The sequence below is a fragment of the Hypanus sabinus genome, chromosome X2 (assembly GCF_030144855.1).
Source record: "Hypanus sabinus isolate sHypSab1 chromosome X2, sHypSab1.hap1, whole genome shotgun sequence".
NCBI lineage: Eukaryota > Metazoa > Chordata > Chondrichthyes > Myliobatiformes > Dasyatidae > Hypanus > Hypanus sabinus.
Genome location: NC_082739.1, coordinates 14,166,603 through 14,187,801, shown reverse-complemented (window position 1 = coordinate 14,187,801; position 21,199 = coordinate 14,166,603). Strand labels below are relative to the sequence as shown.

General features: G+C 43.2%; 1 protein-coding gene across 1 annotated transcript in view; it reads right to left on the bottom strand.

Moving 5' to 3' along the window:
• The window catches only part of LOC132385178 (out at first protein homolog), a 35,581-nt gene that overhangs the window by 4,785 nt on the left and 9,597 nt on the right, over positions 1-21,199 (bottom strand). Inside the window, exons 2-3 of the mRNA XM_059957034.1 lie at positions 8,072-8,206; positions 5,309-5,489 (exon numbers count right to left, since the gene is read on the bottom strand). Coding sequence (XP_059813017.1) covers positions 5,309-5,489; positions 8,072-8,206 — 316 coding nt within the window. The remainder of the gene's footprint in view (positions 1-5,308; positions 5,490-8,071; positions 8,207-21,199) is intronic.

The following is a 21,199-nucleotide window of genomic DNA, read 5'->3' as shown; positions in this document are numbered from 1 at the left end:
CAGAAGTACATGATCATACGTTTCCCAACACTGTATTCCATCTGCCACTTCTTTGCCCATTCTCCTAACCTGTCTAAATCAAAGTCCTTCCGCAGCCTCCCTGTTTCCTCACTATCTGCTCATCCACTCGTCTTCGCATCGTCCACAAACTTGGCCACAAAGTCATCAATTCTGTCATCCAAATCATTGACATATAACATATAAAGAAATGGTCCCAACATCGACCCCTGTGGAACACCACTAGTCACCGACAGCCAATCAGAAAATGCTCCCTTTATTTCCACTCTTTGCTTCCTGTTAATCAACTAATGCTTTATCCATGTGACAATCTTTCCTGTAATACCACGGGCTCTTAGATTGCTTAGCAGCCTCATGTGTGGCATATTGTTAAAGGCCTTCTGAAAATCCAAGAACACAAAACTCACTGATTCTCCTTTGCCTATCCTGCTTGTTATTTCTTCAAAGAATTCCAAAGGATTTGTCAGGCAAAATTTTCCCTCAAGGAAACCACGCTCTGACTTTTCCTAAACCTTACTTTTATTATCCTTAAGTTATTGACGCTACTGTGTATATTTGACATAATGCAATGGCCCATGTTGGTTAGGTTTTTTTTCTTGTTTGGGTTTTTTTTCTTATCTAGTCCATTTTTCATAATTACTACGAGTTTGGGAGGTTATTATATATGGATTATCATCTGTTTGTATTTATACCTTAACCTATTAATTATGTTCTCTCAAACTCTCTGTATTCATGTTTCATTTATGCTTGTTTAAGATTAATAAAAAGATTTAAAAAGAAAGGAAACCACGCTGACTTTGACCTATTTTATCATGTGCCTCCAAGTACCCCAAAACCACATCCTTAACAATCGATTCCAACATCTTCCCAACCACTGAGTCAAGCTAAATGGCCTATAATTTCCTTTCTTCTGACTCCTTCACCTCTTGAAGAGTGCAGTGACATTTGCAATTTTCCAGCCTTCCAGAACCATGCCAGAATCTAGTGATTCTCAAAAGATCATTACTAATGCCTCCACAATCTCTTCAGCTACCTCTTTCAGAACCCTGGTCCAGGTGACTTATCTACCTTTAGACCTTTCAGTTCCCCAAGCACCTTCTCCCCAGTAATAGCAACTGGACTCACTTCTGCCCTCTGACACTCTGGAACTTCCAGCATACTGCTAATGTTTCCACAGTGAAGACTGATGCAAAATACTTATTCAGTTCTTCCACCATTTCCTTGACCCCATTACTACCTTTCAGCATCATTTTCCAGTGGTCTAATATTTCCTCTCTCCTCTTTTACTTTTTATGTATCTGGGAAAAAACATTTGGATTCCTCCTTGATATTATTGGCTAGTTTACCTTTATATTTCCTCTTTTCCCTGTTTATAACTTTTTCATTGCCTTCTGTTGGTTTTTAAAAAACTTTCCAATCCACCAACTTCCCACTAATTTTTGCTCTATTATATGCCCACTCTTTGGCTTTTGTGTTGGCTTTGACTTCCCTTGTCAGCCACAGTTGCATCATCCTGCCTTTAGAATACTACTACTTCTTTGGGATGCATCTATCCTGCACCTTCTAGATCAACTTTGATCTTTGTTCTAATCAACTCTTATGCCTCTGTAATTTGCTTTACTCCACTGCAACGATGATACATCTGATTTTAGCTTCTCCCTCTCAAATTGCAGGGTTAATTCCATCTTTAATAATCACCATCTCCAAGGGGTTCCTTTACCTTAAGCTCTCTAATCAATTCTGGTTCATTGCACAACACCCAATCCAGAAAAGCTGATCCCCTAGTGGGCTAGTGTGCCCAACCACGAGTGCTCTTAAAAAGCATCTTGTAGGCGTTCTACAAATCCCCCCTCTTGGTATCTAGCACCAACCTGATTTTCCTAATCTACCTGCATATTTAAATCCCCCGTGCCTACCGTAACATTGTCCTTTTTACATGATTTTGCTATCTCCTGTTGTAATTTGTAGTCCACATCCTGGGTACTGTTCAGAGGCCTGTATATAGCTCCAATCAGGGTCTTTTTATCCTTGCAGTTTCTGAACCCTATCCTGCAAGGATTGTACATCTTCCAATTCTATGTCACCTCTTTTGAATGATTTGATTTTTTACCAACAGAGCCACTCCACCCCTCTGCCTAAGTGCCTGTCCTTTCGACACAACGTGTATTCTTGGTGGAAGGACTTGGCCCAAAATGTCAAATGTTTATTTCCCTCCATAGATGCTGCCTGACTTGCCGAGTTCCTCCAGCATCTTGTGTGCTTGGCTCAGTCAGGACTCAATCAGTAGCTGGAGCTTCCCAAGCAAGAGTGTGCATTTCTAATCCCATTCCTTACATCCCTTTCAGAACATCCCAAAGCACTCTACAATCTATCCAGTACATTTGGAAAAGGTGTTGTTTTGATGTAGAAAATGCAGTGACTAATTTATACACAGCAAGCCTTCGTAATCAAACTTCCGGGTTCAAATTTCAAAGTAAATTTAGTATCAAAGTACTTATATATCACCATATACAACCCTGAGATTCATTTTCTTGTGGGCAATCACAGTAAATACAAGAAACACGATTGAATCAATGATTCCCAATGAGACCACACCCAATGACAACCAACAACAACCAATGTGCAAAAATAAACAAACAGCAAATAGAAAGAGAATAAAAAACAAAATAATAGGATTAAATAGATAGATGTTCAGAACATGAAATGAAGACTCTTTGAAGGACAGTACATAGAATGTGGGAACAGTTCATTGATGGGGCGAAAGAAATGATCCCTTCTGGTTCAAGAGCTTGGTTGTTGAGGGTTAATGACTGTTCCTGAACCTGGTAGTATAGGCCCTGAAGCTCCTGTACCCTTTTCCTGATGGCAGCAGCAAGAAGGGAGCATGGTCCTGATGATGGATGCTGCTTTCCTGTTACAGCACTCTGTGTAGATGTGCTCAATGGTGGGGAGGGCTTCATCTGTAATAGACTAGGCCGTATACACTACTTTTTGTAGCCATTTCTGTGCAAGGGCATTGGTGTTTCCAACCAGGCTGTGATGCAACCAGTCAACATACTCTCTCCATCACAGATCTATGGAAGTCTATCAACGTTTAGATAACGTGCCAAATCTTCACAACTTCTAAGGAAGTTGAGGCGCTGCCGTGCTTTCTTCATAATGGCACTTATGCGCTGGTCCCAGGACACATCCTCTAAAGTGATAAGTTTTAAGTTGCAATTTTAAGTTGCTGACTCCCTCTACCTCTGATCCTCCGATGAGGACTGCCTCATGGACCTCTGGTTTCCTCCTCCTGAAGTCAATAATCAGCCCTGTGGTCTTGCTGACATTGAGTGAGAGGTTGTTGCTGAGGCACCTTTTAGCCAGGTTCAACAATATGATAATAGCTCAGTCATCTTTATTTACCAGATCACCAGAGATCCTTTGCTCCTCTGCAAAACGATACCACAGGAGCAGTTTCTTTGTTAAATATCTAGTGAAGAGTAAAGATAGCCTTGTTTAAACTATCGTGCCTGAAGAACTCGTCCCTCAACACTGTAGCACGCCCTTGGTACGAGTCCCTGTTATTCACGATGGACAGAGGGATAAAGGTATAAACATCCCACAGATTAAAAAAAACAATGGCCATTAGGCCCATTGAATAGACAAATATCCTTCAATGTATGTGCTGTGCTTGTGCTGTGTATGTTTCACCCCTTGGCCCCAGAGGAATGCTGGTTTATCTGGCTGAATTCATGTATGTTTGAATGATAATTAAACTTGAACTTGAATGTTCTAAAAAGCATCAACATAAATGGACGTAGTAATAAACTTAAAAGTAAATTATATTAGCAGCAACTGAATGTACTCAAACATAAGCAATTACTAATTTTGAAATCACCAAGTACACCTTTGTGAATACAGGCAGCTCTTCACTGGAACAGAACCCAGCAGGGAGCCACTTGACTCCAAAGGGTATGAAACTGATGACTTTATTCTGAAAGACAACATATTGGTTCCTCAAACTGTACACATATGTATTTATTTAAAAAAAATTGAAGATGGTGTCTGTGACAACCTGGTAAAAATGCAAACCCACAGATAAGGACTGGCGATACATTCTACATTTTGTTTTAAAAGATGGGAGTGTAAATGGAACCATCTGCCTCATTGGGAATAGTTAGGGAATCATACAGCTTGCGAACAGGCCATTCGGCCCCACATCTCCACCAACCAGTGAGCACACATCTACATTAATTCCATCTCCCAGCACTTGGCAACCGAAGTGCTCGGTAACTCAGCTCCCACCACTCTCTTTCGCTCTGCATCCCAGCACTCTCTGGGTGAAAAGGATCCCCTCCAAGTATTTATTATTTATTGAGATACAGCATAGAGTAGCCTCTTCCGGCTCTTCAAGATGCGCCACCCAGGTTTTCCCAGTTGAATCCTAGCTTAATCACAGGGCAATTTACAATGACCTACCAATTGGCAAGTCTTTGGACTGAGAGGGGAAACCAGAGCACCCGGAGGAAACACGTGCGGTCATGGGGAGAGCGTACAACCTCCTTACAGACAGCGGTGGGAATTGGATCCAGGTCACTGGTACCCTGCTAACCACTACACTACCATGCCACCGCCATCTTACCCCTTACCCCAGATCTATGTCCTTTTGTTTCTTTCACTCTTGAAATGGGGAAAGGATTTCTGAAGTCTACCCCGTCTGTATTTCTCATAACTACTGGGATAGTATGATAGCACAGTGGCTAGCATAATGCTTTATTGCGCCAACTGCAAGATTGGGGTTCAATTCCCGCTGCTGTCTGTAAGCAGCTTGTATGTTTTTCCCATGACCATGTGGTTTTCCTCCGGGTGCTCCAGTTTCCTCCCATGTCCCAGAGATGTACAGTTAGTTATGGGCACCGGAAGTGTGACGAGACTTGAGAGCTGTTTCCTGTACACCTTGGACTGCGTTGGTCATTGACCCAAACAACACATTTCACTATATATTTCAATGCGCATGTGATAAATAAAGATAATCTAAAGAAAAAAAAAACTTTATATACCTTAATCAAGTCCCATGTCAACCTCCTGTGCTCCAAATAAAAAAAACTAGCCTCTATAATCTCTATAATCTCTCCATAATAATTAAATGTACTATCCTTCTGCATCTTTTCTTTTTACAGCACAGTGACCAGAACTGCACACTGTTCTCTAGCAGGGGTCTGACCCACACTGTATAAAGCTGGTGCCCAACATCTCCTGCTCCACTCCTTCAACTTTCTTTCCCACTTCTTCCACTAATTTTACAAACCTGAGTTTAACCAGTGTTTCACGTCGCTCTCTCTTGCATAGATGCCGTCTGTGGCCTCTGCACATACATTGTGTACGTGGGCGCTCAGCTGACTGGCCCTGCTGTAGTTCACTGCTACATCCATGTACAAGTGCTCGAGCCCGCGCTGCTCCTCTGCCACGCGCACTGCTCTTGGATTCTTCTGCAATGGAAGAGAAAGCATTCGGTGTTGGCGACGCAGGAAGAGAAAGAGCAAAGGTCACATTTCAACAACATAAAGAGAAGTACTGCGAAAGCTAAAGTGAAGGCTTGAGAAGTTAAATTACAGAATATTGCACTGAGTATTTTCCATGACAGCCAATCCAATTCTTCTGCCCGCATTACTCATCCAGTATAATCTCAACTAAACGGGAGAGAAAATGGGTTGTGAGATCTTCCCTGGAGTGCATACAGATGCGGGCGGGAATGATATATTCTGACACTACCGCGTCATGGTAGCGTAGTGATTAGTGCGATCACTTTACAGCGCCAACAATCACCAGAGTTCAACTGACGGCGCTGTTTGTAAGGAGCTTGTGCGTTCTCCCCTTGAACACACGTTTTCTCCAGGTGCTCTGGTCTCCTCCCACATTCCAAATAAGTACAGTTTAGGTTTGTAGATTGCGGGCGTGCTACGTTGCCATTGGAAGCGTGACAACACTTGTGGGCTGCCCAGCAGAATCCTCACTGGTTTAATTTGATACAAATAATGCATTTCACTCGACATGCGACAAATACAAGCTGATCTTTAATCTCTATCACTGTTCAACTGTTGGAATTTGCATCATTCATTAAGCAGCTTTTAGAGGTCAGAAGCAAAATTTCCCAGGAGTTAATATTGATTTCTGCCAAAGTTTAGTTTATTGATTTCGAGGCATGTCATGGTAACAGGCCCTTCCGGCCCGATAAGGCTGCAGTACTCCGTTACATCCATGTGACCAATTAACCCACTTTGGAACGTGGCACCCGGAGGAAGCCCATGCAGTCATGGGGAAAACATACAAGTTCCTTACAGGGAGTGCTGGAATTGAACCTGGGTCGCTGGTGCAGCAAGAACATTGCGCTAGTTGCTGTGCTATAGTGCCACCCTTGAAGTGCTCAAAGCAACATTTAGATGCAACCAAAGCTAGAATGAGAGCATGTCCCTTACTGGAATGTACAGATCAGGAACAGGGATTTACCACCAAACCTCTGGATCTGCACCACACTATCCAATAAGGTTAATTTGCATGCAATCTCAATTCCACACTCGCAGTCACCAACATCAATTTTTACTGACAACTTAACCACTCCTGCCTCAAAACACTCAAAAACAACCTCCATAAATAAAGAGACATATCATACACAATTCCCCAGATGTAGTCTCAATAATGCCCTCTACAACTGACCTACAGTATAAACTCTCCAAGTATTCAATCCTCTTCACAATAGACGCCAACAGAATTTAGAATTTATTTTATTTCTCACATCCATCTCACATCAGGGAGTAAAATTCTTTATGTTGCATCTCCGTCGCAATGTATAAGCAATAAGGAAGGGAAAAGTAGGAGAATATTGCCCAAACCCTATGATTTTATGAACAATATTTTTGTATGATGTATATACAGTCAGATACAATGTAAATCAGATATGCAATCAAATGAATGTGTATTGATAAATCTGACAGCCTGGTGAAAGAAGCTGTCCCGGAGCCTGATGGTCCTGGCCTTAATGTTATGGTAATATTTGCCAGATGGAAACAGTGGAAACAGTTTGTGGTTGGGGTGGTTGGAGTCCCCAATGATCCTCCAGGCCCTTTTCACGCACCTGCTGCTGTAAATGTCCTGAATAGAGGAAAGCTCACATCCACAGATGTGCTGAGCTGTCCTCACCACTCTCTGCAGTGCCCTGTGATTGAGGGAAGTACAGTTCCTGTACCAGGCAGTGATACAGACAGTCAGGATGCTCTCAATCGTCTCCGTTACTAGCAGTACCTACATACTAACATTTGTGAATCACACATTTGGACTCAGATTCTTCTCCATCCACTCTCCCTTTTCCTTTGCGAAAATGGAGAATGTCACAGTTTTCCCCATTTGCTAGCTCATTGTGCATTCACTTGAACTATCATCTCTTTTGAGGCCTCCTTGCACCCTTTTCACAACTTTCCTACCCAGCTTGTGTCAACAGAAAATTTAATAAGTTTCTCTGGCAACTCCTTCCAAGTCATTTACGAATTGTAAGCATTTGTTGTTTTCACAATTCCTGTGGCACACGCTTGAATTTTACTAACTGGAGAAATACCCATTTTGCTTCTCTTTGTTTCCTGTTAGACAGTCTTTTATCCACCCTAATTTGTATACTACAAAGATTTTATTTACCTCATCAGCCTTTGACGCAACACCTTATCAACTGCCTTTTGGGAGATTTACCACCTTCCCTTTGTCCACAACACATTACTTGTTAAAAGCATGGCAACAGATTAATCAAACATGGTCATTAAATAAATATTAACCGCCTTGCTGTAACACCTTTATAACAAGTTCTGACATTTTCACAAGAGAAACAGTGCTCTCCAATCCCTGTTCAATTACTCCAGAGATGAGTGAATGCATTTTATTCTCACAGCAACATGAAATCGTTCACAAAATGTCTCAGCATATCACCACACAAGCCCGCACGGAGGAGCAGAGAAGAAACTGAAGGAAAAGAGGTAGCAAAAATGGTTAGAGACTCCCTCTGGCTTCGCGTGGAACCATGTCTCACCTGTCGAAGTTTTGCCATGGACTCACTGGGAATAATCTCATTCTTGTGAAGCCTGGTGATGAAACACAGACCCTGAAACTGTGTTTGCCCTCGTTCCATCTCCCCCAAGATCAGGGAACGGATAATCTTCACTTCCTATTACAAGGAGAACAAAAATGAGACACGTATTACCAATATTGTGGAAGAATGCAGGACAAGCAAGAGTCCACACGATACTCAGATCATCATCTACACTCTTCCATTATCTGAGCTTTCAAGTCAAGTTGAGATACGGGTACAATGAAAAAGTTGCTTGTCAGATCTGCAACACTGGCTCAAGTCTATCAAGACCCACCAAGGGAGTCAAAACTGGATGATTTCATAACAAAAGGAAATTCATGTTGTACATCCCCAAAAGATAATTCAGAACACAACGATGATTGCAGGAGTCCTTTCAAAATGTACAGGACCTTCCAAGATTTAAAGACAGATCACTGGCACATCTATTTCTTCTTCCTCCCAACCCACACCATAACCTTACCCCTCAATTTACAGCACTTGTGACAATATAAAAATGACAATTGAAATCCTTGCCCAGATGATGGCGCCAGACACCTACAAATTCCAGGCTCATTGGTTCAGAGTAATTACTTTAATAATCAACTACTTTCACACTCCCCCTTCACTGCCACCCTAACCCCCTCAGCAGTTTCCATCACCTCACCTTCTGACTTGACATCTTGATGAAAACAAAATTCAGAAGACCAATCAGATGCTAGAAATCTGAACTCAAACCAAAAAAAAAATGCTAAAAAGACTCAGCAAATAGGCAGCATCTGAGGAGAGGGAATCACAAAGTTGACTTTCAGGGCCAAGGGGGTTTCAACCCAAAACATTAACTCTGCTTCTTTTTCCACCAGTACTGCCTGACCTACTGTGCATTTGGACCATTATCCGATTTATCCCACCCTCCAACAACATTGGGAATTCACTTGACACTCACACAGTGGAAGAACTCAGCAAGTTAAATATAGCCACTTGACTCACTGAAATTTCATTAATGACCCTCCATCACTCAGAGAAGTTAAAAGATTAACATGCAACTAATGCTCACCTTTGGGGCAGCTCATTAGAAAGTTGTAGATTTGCAATCAAGGAACAGAAAGATCGTGTTTCTGAAAACAAACCTCTGAGGAAGCAGACTTTGATCATTCTCTTGCTCAAATTATGTGTCGCATTTTGAAATCTGTCCAGGTCCCTAATAAGTAAATAAACCACTTCTTGTTGATAAGCGTGTACAAGCATAAAATTGAACCATGTGCAACCAGGAAAGTCCCTATGGATCACTGCAGGAGCCAAAAAGGACAAGCCTCCACTGAATATTCATGCACAGTTTAGATTTCAAACAGATTAAAGTGCTAACGGCGATAAGATTGAAAGACAGTGACAGGTGAAAAGATGAGTGTTGAATATGTCAGTGTTTTCCCTATCTGGAAAATCATCAATTCCAAAATGACTAATTATACTTGATTAGTTCAGAAAATCTGAGTGACAGTCACTCAAGCCTGGTATTAGATTCCACTCAACAAACAGTGGCTTTGAAAAATTTGATCACAAGTTAGCATGGACGTGTATGGGCCAAAAGGGCCTTTTGCCATGCTACAGAGCACAAAGCCCAGGTTTGGGAAGGAGAACAAATATCCAAGCTGATGTTTCACTGCAGTTCCGAATACCATCACCTTTCAAAGGAGGCATTAACCTCAGGGTTGGTTTGCTCTCTCGGATGGGCATTAAACACCCCGTGGCATTTCAAAAGCAGCGTGCCAATCTTCTCAATGTTGCTCATCCAACACCATCATGAAGAGATTTATGGGTATTTGTTGGATATTATTCTGTACTCTTTGCTGCAAAGGACTGAACTCTGAAGTGGAAAGCAAGAAATGCATGGGATCCTTCATTTATTTGAAGATGCAGCAGCATTAGCATGATCATACTGAATTACCAAAATTGCAGTCACAAAGAATGCACAACAGGGGCTATATTTCATTAGGAGTTTGAGGAGATTCAGTATGTCACCAAAAACATTCAAAAATTTCTACAGATGTACCATGGAAAGCATTTTAACTGGCTGCATCACTGTCTGGCACAGGATCGAAGCAAGCTGCAGAGAGCTGTAAACTTATTATCATTCTATTATTATGTATTACATTGTACTGCTGTCGCAAAGAGAAAAATATGCCAGTGATATTAAACCTGATTCCGATGAGAAAAAAAATGAATGGAACCTTTGTGTTTCTGTTTTATCATTAAAAATCTCACCAGTGAAGCACTATGAACACTGTCTCCCATTGCTGAGAGAACAGTTTCGAGCTTTAGTCACTTTTAAGCTGTGTGAGCCAAACAGCTTTAAGCTTAAAGCTTTCAGAAGTGAAGCCGAGCATGGGGACGGGAAGACTGCAGGTAGCTGATGGGAGAGGGGCTGACAGCCGGTGGAGAGGGAGATGAGACGCAGCAGCTTCCTGACACTCAAAGGCATTCAATGGGCTACATTTCACCTTCCAGTTTCTGGATGACTTGCTCCCTTACTGCGGAAGAGTAGGGATATGGCACCATTGCAATTCCTGGTTGCTTTCCAGCTCGAAAGGTCAGACCATGGCAAAAAGCCAATTTGATTTGTCCAGAGAATTTTCCTCTATAGTTCCAGGTCACGTGCTGGTGTTCATGTGACACAGGGCCAGACAATGCACCACTGCATTCAAGTTTGTGTGCTAAGTGCCCATTTGTGCAATCCAGGTTTATTGTGGATCTCTGACCAGAACACACTTGAGAATCAACAGCATAGGCTTTGTGGCAAAAGACAGATTGAATTAGAATGACCAAACATCAGATCTGAACTCATGAAAAGAAAAACCTGTTGGAGGAACTCAGCAGGTCAGGCAGTACCTGTGAAGAGAAATGGACAGTCAACATTCTGCATTGAGACACTTTATCCTAACTCATGATGTTTGTCTTAAAGCTAGACTATCAAAGCAGCTGAATTTATATTGCCTACTGCATATCCTGTAATAAAATCACCAGCTCCTGTGGCTGAATGGTTACACATCCTCACACAGGTCTCTCCATCTCCCCATCAACAGCCAAGCTTTCTCTGCACTGCCGATACTTCTGAAGGCACCTTGGGCTTCCCCTTGCACTGTGAAAGGAGCACAGACAGATGGACAGCAAGACCATGTCATGTCTGATAAATGTGCTGTATCATACTGGTACTACTCTGTGGGCAGAGGAGCTGGTTGAGATGTGGTAATAGGGAAGAGACGGATGCCTGTGAGCTAGGAGAAATAATAAACTAGACACACACAAACTGAATGAGGAAAATGATACCGATGACCGCTATCCCTGAGCTGAGAACTCCACAGTACTTCAGCGGGTGGAGTCTTTTTCATTGTTGTGAACTGATTAATGAAAAGCCTGGACATATGCAGACCCAAAGCTGGCCCCTGGAATTCTCCACCAGATGTTTGGAATGTTGTTCCGGAGAAAACTCTCAACCCACAGGGAGGTGATTCTGGCTGTGATCAGTTTTCAGTCTGTGAATCACCGAGTTTCTCACCATTTCCCAGTTTATTTCCATTCTCCAGCCTTGTGTTTTAATGCCCCTCCTCTACTGGAGGGGCTCCAGAGTTAACCCAGTTAACCCAAATTAACACATTATTTTATTGGCTCTCCACAGCCCAGAAGCTTTCTTCTCCCCTACCCAATCACTTCTACTTGAACTACCGTCACCTCAGGTGAAGGATCTAAGAACCTCTACCATTCTGGAAGTGTAACATGAATGCAAAGTGTAGTTTGAGTACAAGGCAAATCAACAATCAGGAATTTAACTCTTCAAGCCATGCTCCTGCAGGATGCTTCCTCCTCTCTAGCATTAACCCCGAAAGGCTTGGCCTGCATCAAAGCAAAAGGGCCAGGATGTGGTGTTTGAAATCCGACGATCCATTCCTCATTGTGGTTGGACAAGAGAGAAGCAAGGAAAGCCAGGGCATCTCTGACCCAGCATCCGAACACTGACTGGAAACTTTTGTCTGAACTCGAAATGGAGATGCCCTTTCTCTCCACAACTTACTTGGAATAGTAGTGAGGAAGAGTTCTGCGGAACAGACTCAACGGGCAGAATGGCCTAATTCTGCTCCCATGTATTTTGCCTTATAAATAGCATACTCAAGCAGGAAAGCATTAGTAATATTGACTGGTGCCAGATTCAGTTGACAAAGGCAATGTCCAATACTATAACCTGTTAGAGGTCTTTTCCTCCACAGCCACACTACCAGGGGTGGTGATAGGGGCAGACACATTTTGGGACATTTAAGGAACTCTTAAATAGGCAGATGGACAGAAAGATTGAGGGCTATGTGGGAGGGAAGGGCCAGATTGACCCTATAGTAGGTTCCATGGCCAGCACAACACTCTGGATTGAAGGGCCTGTAGTGTTTCATGTTGCAATATGGTAATGATCAGCCCAATAATCAAAAGGCCACCTTGCCATGGGAAGGACATGATCCCAGGACAATCTCATTACAGTAAATGAATGCTGATTGGTAGTTATTCTTTGAGAAAGTTCTTTTAGGGTTGGTCGAAACAAGCTAAATACCAGCCATGGGATGATCCTTCTGGGCCAATAAGCCCGTGCCACCTAATTACCTTACTAATTGGACACATTGAAATGTAGGAAGAAACCGGAGTACCCTGAGGAAATGTGCAGTCACAGGGAGAACACACAAAATCATTACAGCGGTGGAATTGAACCTGGGTCACTGGCTGTGTAACAGCATTACTATGCTACTCTAAGTTGGTTTCTTTTCACATGGTTGGGTTTCGGGAGAATTGTCAGTGTCTTCCTTTGGTGGCCTTGGAAAGAAGAGTGCCAGTTCTATCCAGGGTTTCAAAATGGAGAAGATAGAAAGGCAACCAAGGAACAGATTGACCAGTGCAGTGAAGTGATGGGGGTCTTGAGGGACGAAGTGGAAAGGTTTTAAGGAGGGGTTTTCAGCACCCAGTGCAACAATCAGATGACTCTCTGAAGACAAGCCAAACTGTTCACTATGATACCAAGGTTCAGACACCAATACCCACACCATTTCTTTAAGCAGCTTGAACTTATCGAGGCAAATTGCCCAACATACTCTAACTCTTACCAGTCTCTCATTGTCCTTCCTCATAGCCCCCTTTCCTAGAACTTTGACAACTTATTTCCTGGAACACATACCAACACACTAACCAGCTGGGCTTCCATATTTCTGATTGTTTTTTCGTTCACTAGGTTGAAGAATAGATTACCTCTTTATTCTACCTCACGTCTTAACATTTTGCTAATACAAACAAGTACATGAAGAGGTTGGGCTTGGGTGCATATGGGCCAAATGCAGGAAATTAGGACTAGTTGGATGGCACCATGGACTGGTTAGCCTGTATTGTACAGTATTGCTCTATGACTCTAGTTGAGAGTGCTCCTTGCTCACTCAATAAGCAACAGGTGTAGAATTCTGAACTTACAGAATACGCTTAACAACCAAGCCTCCTTCGTGAACAGAAGCAGGATGTTGGTTTAGAAAACTCATCATTTCCTTCTCCAAGGCAAATAGGGATAAAGACACCTACATCCTGCACATTACAAACAACTTGAGAACCAACCTTTTCCAAACATTTTGGAGCACTTAAACAGTAGAGATTCTGCTGATGCTGGAAATCTTGGGCAGTACACACAAAATGCTTGAGGAATTTGGCATTTTTAATAAAATGCATTTGTTAAGTCACAAAATGATGGTTAAAGTGCTGAGTTGTTGATGCTGAGTAAATAAAATTCTGGTTACCCTCACAGCCCATCACTTCCCCTGGTGCCCTCCCCTTTCTCCCATGGTCTACTGTCCTTTCCTATCAGAGTTTTTTCTTCTTCAGTCCTTTACCTCTTCAACCTATCAGCTCACTCCCCCACCCACTTCCTTTCCCTCACCAGGCCTTGTCCATCACCTGACAGCTTGTACTCCTCCGACTCCTCACACCTTCTTACTCTGGCTTCTGAGCCCCTTTCCTTTCCAGTCCTGATGAAGGGTCTCGGCCCAAAACATCCACTGTTTATTCCTCTTCATAAATGCTGCCAAACCTGCTGAGTTCCTCCAGCATTTTGTGTGTGTTGCTTTTGGAGCACTTACCAACGTTAGTGACTCTAACCTCAACCCCCAAGCTTCATGTTACTTCTGTTCGACCAGCCCACCAATCAACTTCCCAGCTCTACTTCCCCCATCCCCCTCCCAGTTTCACCTGTCACCTACCACCTTGTACTTCTTCCTCCCCTCCCCCCACCTTCTTGCTCTGAATGCTCAACTTTTTCTCCAGCCCTGAAGTGTCTCAGCCCGAAATGCCAACTGTTTACTCTTTTCCACAGACGCTGCCTGACGTGCTCAGATCCAGAAGCAGTGATGGGCATGGAGGGATTACTCACTGGTACCCGTGCAGTACGTGCCCATGTAAACATCATGCTGTAATCTCTCCTACTGCCAGGCACAGTACAGTAACACCTCCTATATCATTGGCCAGAAGTCTACAGAACCATTGACTAAAACAGATGTATGTTTCAGCTAAGAAAATAGCTCCATGTTTTGGATATTAAAACATGATTTTAACATGAATCAAAGCATTAATATATTTTAAAAATGCAGATAGAAAGAGGAATTGGATTGGCTTATTCCCCGAAGTTAATTACCGTAGGCACTAGAAAACTTTGCTCTTACAACATCAAAGTTGTCGAAATACTAGGAAACTTCCTGCCCCTTAATAACTTGAACTCTCCACAAGAAAAAAAATCCCCACTAAACTCTATAGCAACCCGACTTAATAAGCAGACTAAATCTGAAGCCTTAAACACGCTAATTAAATCAATCCCAGCAGTTAAACTTCAAAACTACATCAGCAGAGTTCTTAACATTAACTATTAACTCCAGGTCACAAACAGACTAGTTTTACAATACTCAAAAATATGCACATTAGTGTCCCTGGCAATTCCACTCAACATCACAAAGTCACTTTATAGAAAGATCAATTGCTCAGAATTCTATTGAAAGCTACACAATAAAGGGTTAATAATCTAATTAAAGAACAAAATGGTTAGCCAACTTGTTACACATTAACAATCTAATATATCATAAAATACTAGATTAATACACGAGTTATACAGTAACAGGTCAATGCTCTACAAAAACCTCCCCCATCAGAAAACCTTGAGCATGGGCAAAAGTTATGAGAAGTTATGTCTTATCCAGGCGGGAGATTGAAAATGTGGTTGAACGGTGCCACAACAAGTCAATGTCAACAAAACCAAAGAGATGATTATTGAGTACAGGAGGAAGAGGCCCTTGAGCCAGTTTTTATTAGGGAATTAGAAGTGGAGAGGGCCAGTAGCTTTAAATTCCCTGGTGTTAACTATCAAAGGATCTGTCCTGGGGCCAGCACACAAGTGTCACCATAAAGAAGGTACTCTACTTTCTTAGAAGTTGGCATAGATTCGTCACGTTACCGTAAAGTTTGACATACCTCTGTAGATTAACTGTGTAGAGAATCCTGAGTGGTTCATATATCTCAGGCATCATAGCTTGGTATGGGAACACCGATGCCCAGAAACTGAAAAGGCTCCAGAAAATGGTGGACACAGCCAGTCCATCAGAGGCAAAGCCTTCTCCACCATTGAATACCTTTACATGGTGCACTGCCACAGGAAAGCAGCATCCAAAGACCCCCACCATTCTGGCCATGCTCTCCGAAAAATACTACCAATCAGGCAGGAGGTAGAGAAGCCTTAGGTCCCACACCACCAGGTTCAGGAACAGTTATTACTCTATAACCATCAGGCTCCTGCACCAGCGTGGATAACTATAATCACCACTACTCTGAACTGATTCTATGATCTACAGACTCACTTTCAAGGACTCTTTACAACCTGTTTTCTCAGCATTACTTTTTCATTTGCAGTTCAGCTTCTTTGGCACATTGGTTGTTTGGCTGCTCATAGTTTTTCATAAATTCTATTGCATTTCTTTTTTTAACCTGTAAAGGTTTGCAAGAAAATGAATCTCAAGGTAGCTTATGTCGCCATATATGGACTTGATAATAAATTTACTTTGAACCTTGATCCCACAGATTAGGAGGAAGTTACAGCTGTCACCTGCTGCAGCTGTGTTGGTTTTTTAACTAAATCTGAACTTAAACATCACAGCGACACAACACACCAATCCGGTTTCCCCTTCAGCAATGATGGTTACAGGACAGCAAGCAGTCTCTTTATCAGCTTTATCAGAATCAGGTTTAATGTCTCTGCCATACATCATGAAATTTGTTGACTTTGCGGCAGCAGTACAATGCATGATTAATGTAGAGAAAAACATGAATTACAGTATATATATTAAATAGTTAAGTTAAATTAGTGCAAAAACAGAAATTTAAAAAAAGCAGTGAGGTAGTGTTCGTGATTCAATGTCCATTCAGAAATTGGATGGCAGAGGCAGTTACTGAATTATTAAGGCTTCTGTACCTCCTCCCTGATGGATGCAATAAGAATAGCGCATGATCTGGGTGATGGGGGTGCCTGATGATGGATGTGGCCTTTTTGAGGCATCACTCCTTGAAGATATCCTGGATACTATGGAGGCTAGTGCCTGTGATGGAGCTGACTTAAGTTTACAACTTTCTGCAGCTTACTTTGATCCTCTGCAGTAGAACCCCCCCCCCCCCCCCAATACCAGACAGTGATGCAGCCTGTCAGAATGCTCTCCACTGTACATCTGTAGAAATTTAAAAGTGTTTTACATTCCCCTAAACAGACTGCAAACAATCCTCCCACTCATTTGCAGGAAAAAAAAGAAATGCAATAGAATTTATGAGAAACTACAAGCGGGCAAACAACCAATGTGTAAAAGAAGACAAACCGCAAACGAAAAAAAGTAATACTAAAAATATGAGCTATAAAGAGTCCTTGAAAGTGAGTCTGTAGGTCATAACATCAGTTTGGAATCAGTTTAGGATTTGAGAACATGGATGAGGGGGGACAGCATAAGTCAAGGGCAGTATATGAAAAGCATGGGTAGGTGTTCAAGTCCAGGTTTGGGTACTCTAGTCAAGGGTCAATGATTCAGGCGGTCTGGTCAAGCAGGCTTTGAGGAGGCCAAGCTGAAAAACTGTATGAGTAGTAGTCATGAGGGTTGGTGACACCTCCCAACCACCCCCCATGTCACCAGGATCAGAGGCCCAAAGATCAAATGATATCCATACGAATCCAGATGTCAAGGGTCAAACCCATGATTGGCGAATCGTGGGGTTGTTACCCAGTTGTTGGTGAAATCTGCAGGGCAACTAAAGGTTGATGTCCAGAGCACGGCAAGTCCAGAAACAGAAGCCTGAAGGTAGAAGCACAAAGGAGTCACGAGGGCCAGAGTTAAAAGGGTTGCAAGTCTGGAAGTCAAGGCCTGAAGGTCAAACCCACTGTTCCCTTTGAGATGCATGGGGGCACGACTGTGCAGTAACTGAGATGCTCCCACACACCTAGCCTTTGTTGCTGCACAGCTGGAATTTTCTTTTACATAATGTTTTATTAAATTAATGCACAGTTTTCAGGCCACATAAAAATTTCCTACTCAGAGCAAAGGCTGGTCTGCAAAGCTGTTAAAAAAAGTTTAGAGGGAGCACCGGTCAAGCCCATGATCGGCTAGTGTTGGGGCAAAATCCAAAGTTGGAGGCCTGTTGTCTGCAGTCAAAGATTCCTGGGTCAAGGAGCAGAGACCCAGTGTGCATGTGTGAGGCATGGGTGGGAAAGAGCCTTGTTTTGCTGTTTTTGCTGCTGCTGCTGCCATCATCATTTTTGCTTGGATTGTCCTGAACATTATAGACGTTCTATGTTGGTGGTGGAATCTGTGGCAACACTTACGGGTTGCCCACTGCACATCTTTAGATGTGTTGGTCATTAGCACAAACGACTCAGTTCACTGCACGCCCCATGAACATGTGATAAGTAAATTGGAATCTCGATCTGGTGCCCAGATTGGGTAAGACCAGGACAACTTGGCATTGCCTCTCATTATAGTCTTGGTTAAACAGACAAGGAGCAAAATTCTAGGCGGTGAGGCAAGCATGCCAATCCTTGCTGTCAAGTGATCAAACTCAAGTCAAAAGGGGAAATACTCCTGTGGTTGCAGTCAAGCCTTGCACAAGAAACAAGGGCTGGAGTAGGATGAGTCAGTCACCCCATTCCCATGTCATCACTCCAGCAGCTCCCTGGGACAGAGTCCTAGGTCCCATCATCTCCAGCTGATTCATCACTGACTTTTCTTCCATCCCAACATCTGAAGTGGGGATGACTGTAGGTAATTGTGCAATTTTTACCTCCATTCACAACTTGCAACTCTTTGCAAGGGAAGCAGCCCTTGCCTGCAGCAAAGTCTAAATGACAGCATAGATCGGTGACGTAACATTCCTGTCAACAATGGAACTTGGACCTCTGCCCCCCCCCCCCCACCCCCAGAGCTGACATTATATTTGATATGTTCTAAACAGTTCCCTCTGCTCTCACTCTCTCCCCCCCCTTCTCCACTCAGCCACAGCAATCAGTTGGTTCCTGCTTTGCTGTCAAGCATGAGCACAAAGCTCCTCTTGTTCTCCAGCCTCCCCTCTTGCACCCTGCCTTTCACATCACCTTTGGCCACTCACACACTGCGCCTTTCAAATATATTGTGTGTCCTCTCTCCTTTCAACAAATTTCACCCACAGCTTAATGTAAAAAAGACTAAGGAGCTGGTGGTGGACCTGAGGAGGGCTAACGCACCGGTGACCCCTGTTTCCATCCAAGGGGTCAGTGTGGACATGGTGGAGGATTACAAATACCTGGGGATACGGATTGACAATAAACTGGACTGGTCAAAGAACACTGAGGTTGTCTACAAGAAGGGTCGGAGCCGTCTCTACTTCCTGAGGAGACTGAGGTCCTTTAACACCTGCTGGACGATGCTGAGGATGTTCTACGAGGCTGTGGTGGCCAGTGCTATCATGTTTGCTGTTGTGTGCTGGGGCAGCAGGCTGAGGGTAGCAGACACCAACAGAATCAACAAACTCATTCGTAAGGCCAGTGATGTTGTGGGGGTGGAACTGGACTCTCTGACAGGGGTGTCTGAAGAGGATGCAGTCCAAGTTGCATGCCATCTTGGACAATGACTCCCATCCACTCCATAAAGTACTGGTTAGGCACAGGAGTACATTCAGCCAGAGACTCATTCCACCGAGATGTAACACTGAGCATCATAGGAAGTCATTCCTACCTGTGGCCATCAAACTTTACAACTCCTCCCTCGGAGTGTCAGACACCCTGAGCCAATAGGCTGGTTCTGGACTTATTTCCACTTGGCACGATTAACTTATTATTATTAAATTATTTATGGTTTTATATTGCTATATTTCTTCACTATTCTTGGTTGGTGCGGCTGTAACGAAACCCAATTTCCCTCAGGATCAATAAAGTATGTCTGTCTGTTTTTGCAAGCACTAACTTGTGGGTTGTATTGGGGGCTGACCCCTGACGTTTGCGCCCCTTGAATGTTAACCCTTTGGGGGGCGGAGGGGAGGTGCGGTTCGATGCACCTCAAAGGAAAACGTTGCAGCTGCTAGAAATCAAAGATAAAATAGAAAATAGCCAGCAGGTCAGGGCAGCATCTGAGAGAGAAACAATTGACGTTGCAAGTCGATGACTTTTTCAAAGCTGAAAAAGTAGGAAAACAGGATGTGGTTTAAACTGTAGAGAAGGGAAAGGAACAGAGGGACAAAAATTGCCAGTGTGGAAAAAATAAACCACCTATGCTTGGCATTCATGGGCATTTCCATGAAGGGTTCTTCGTCCTCAATATCCCGGCTAGTCACCATTGACAAAAAATTCAACGAGACCAGTCATGTCAATATCATGGCTACAAGAGAGGTCAGAAGCTGGGTACCCCATGGTGAGTGACCCACTACCTGACACCCCAAGTGCTCTCCACATTTTCCAAGGAATAAATTAGGATGAGACTGGAAAAGTGGAGAGTGCAGTGCCAACAACTTAAGTTCAACATGATCAAGGCAAAGCCCTCTGTTCCATTTCCACCACAATATCTACTCATTCCCTTGACCAGTCCATCCTATCCATGCAATTACTTGGACAGGTATAGTACAGTGAAAAAGTCTTAATAGATATATATATAGCTAGGATGCCTACAATTTTGCACAGTATTGTAGCATATAAATGCATTGCGCTGTACTGTCACAAAAAATAAATACATTTCTTGACACATGTAAGTGATGATAAACCTGATTCCAATATGGCTCTCTATTGTGGACTGAGTGGGAAGGGGGCAGGGAGAGGGGAATCATGGTTGGGATAAGAGGAAGGGAGAAGGGGGGCAGAAACACGAGAGACATTCTGTAATGATTAATAAACCAACTGTCTGAAATCAAATAACCTTGCCTGGTGTCTCAGTGCTGGGTGTGTCTGCACTCACACCACCTCCCTCACCCCACCCCTGGCACTCCTTCTCTGTCACCTGTCCCACACTCCTCCTGCGATGCTTCACCCTTGCCTTTTCCAACCTCCTTTGCACCCATCAGATTTTAAAAGTTCACTCACCACTCCACATTGACAAATACAGTGCTGTGCAAAAGCCTTTGGCACCCGAACTATATATATGTGCCTAAGCATTTTGCACAGTACCGTACATGGATAAGAAAGGTTCAGAGGGATATGGGCCCAACACTGGCAAATGCGATTAGCTTTGATGGGGATCTTGATCTGCATGGACCAGTTGAACCAAAATGCCTGTTTCTGTGTTGTACCACTCTATGATTCTACTGCCCAGTCTACTTCAACACCTCCGAGGCCATTCCCTTAGTTTATTCTTCATCTCCCCTTTTCCCAGGACATGGCCATGCAACCAGAGGAAGGGCAAGATCTGAGCTTTTGCCTCTATCCTTCTCATGGAGGGGCTCAAGCATTCTTTGTGGTGAAGCAGCAGCTTACCTGCTACTCTTCCAATTTGGTGCACTGCTTTCAGCGTCCGTGATGTGGTCGCCACTGTACTGGAAATACCAAAC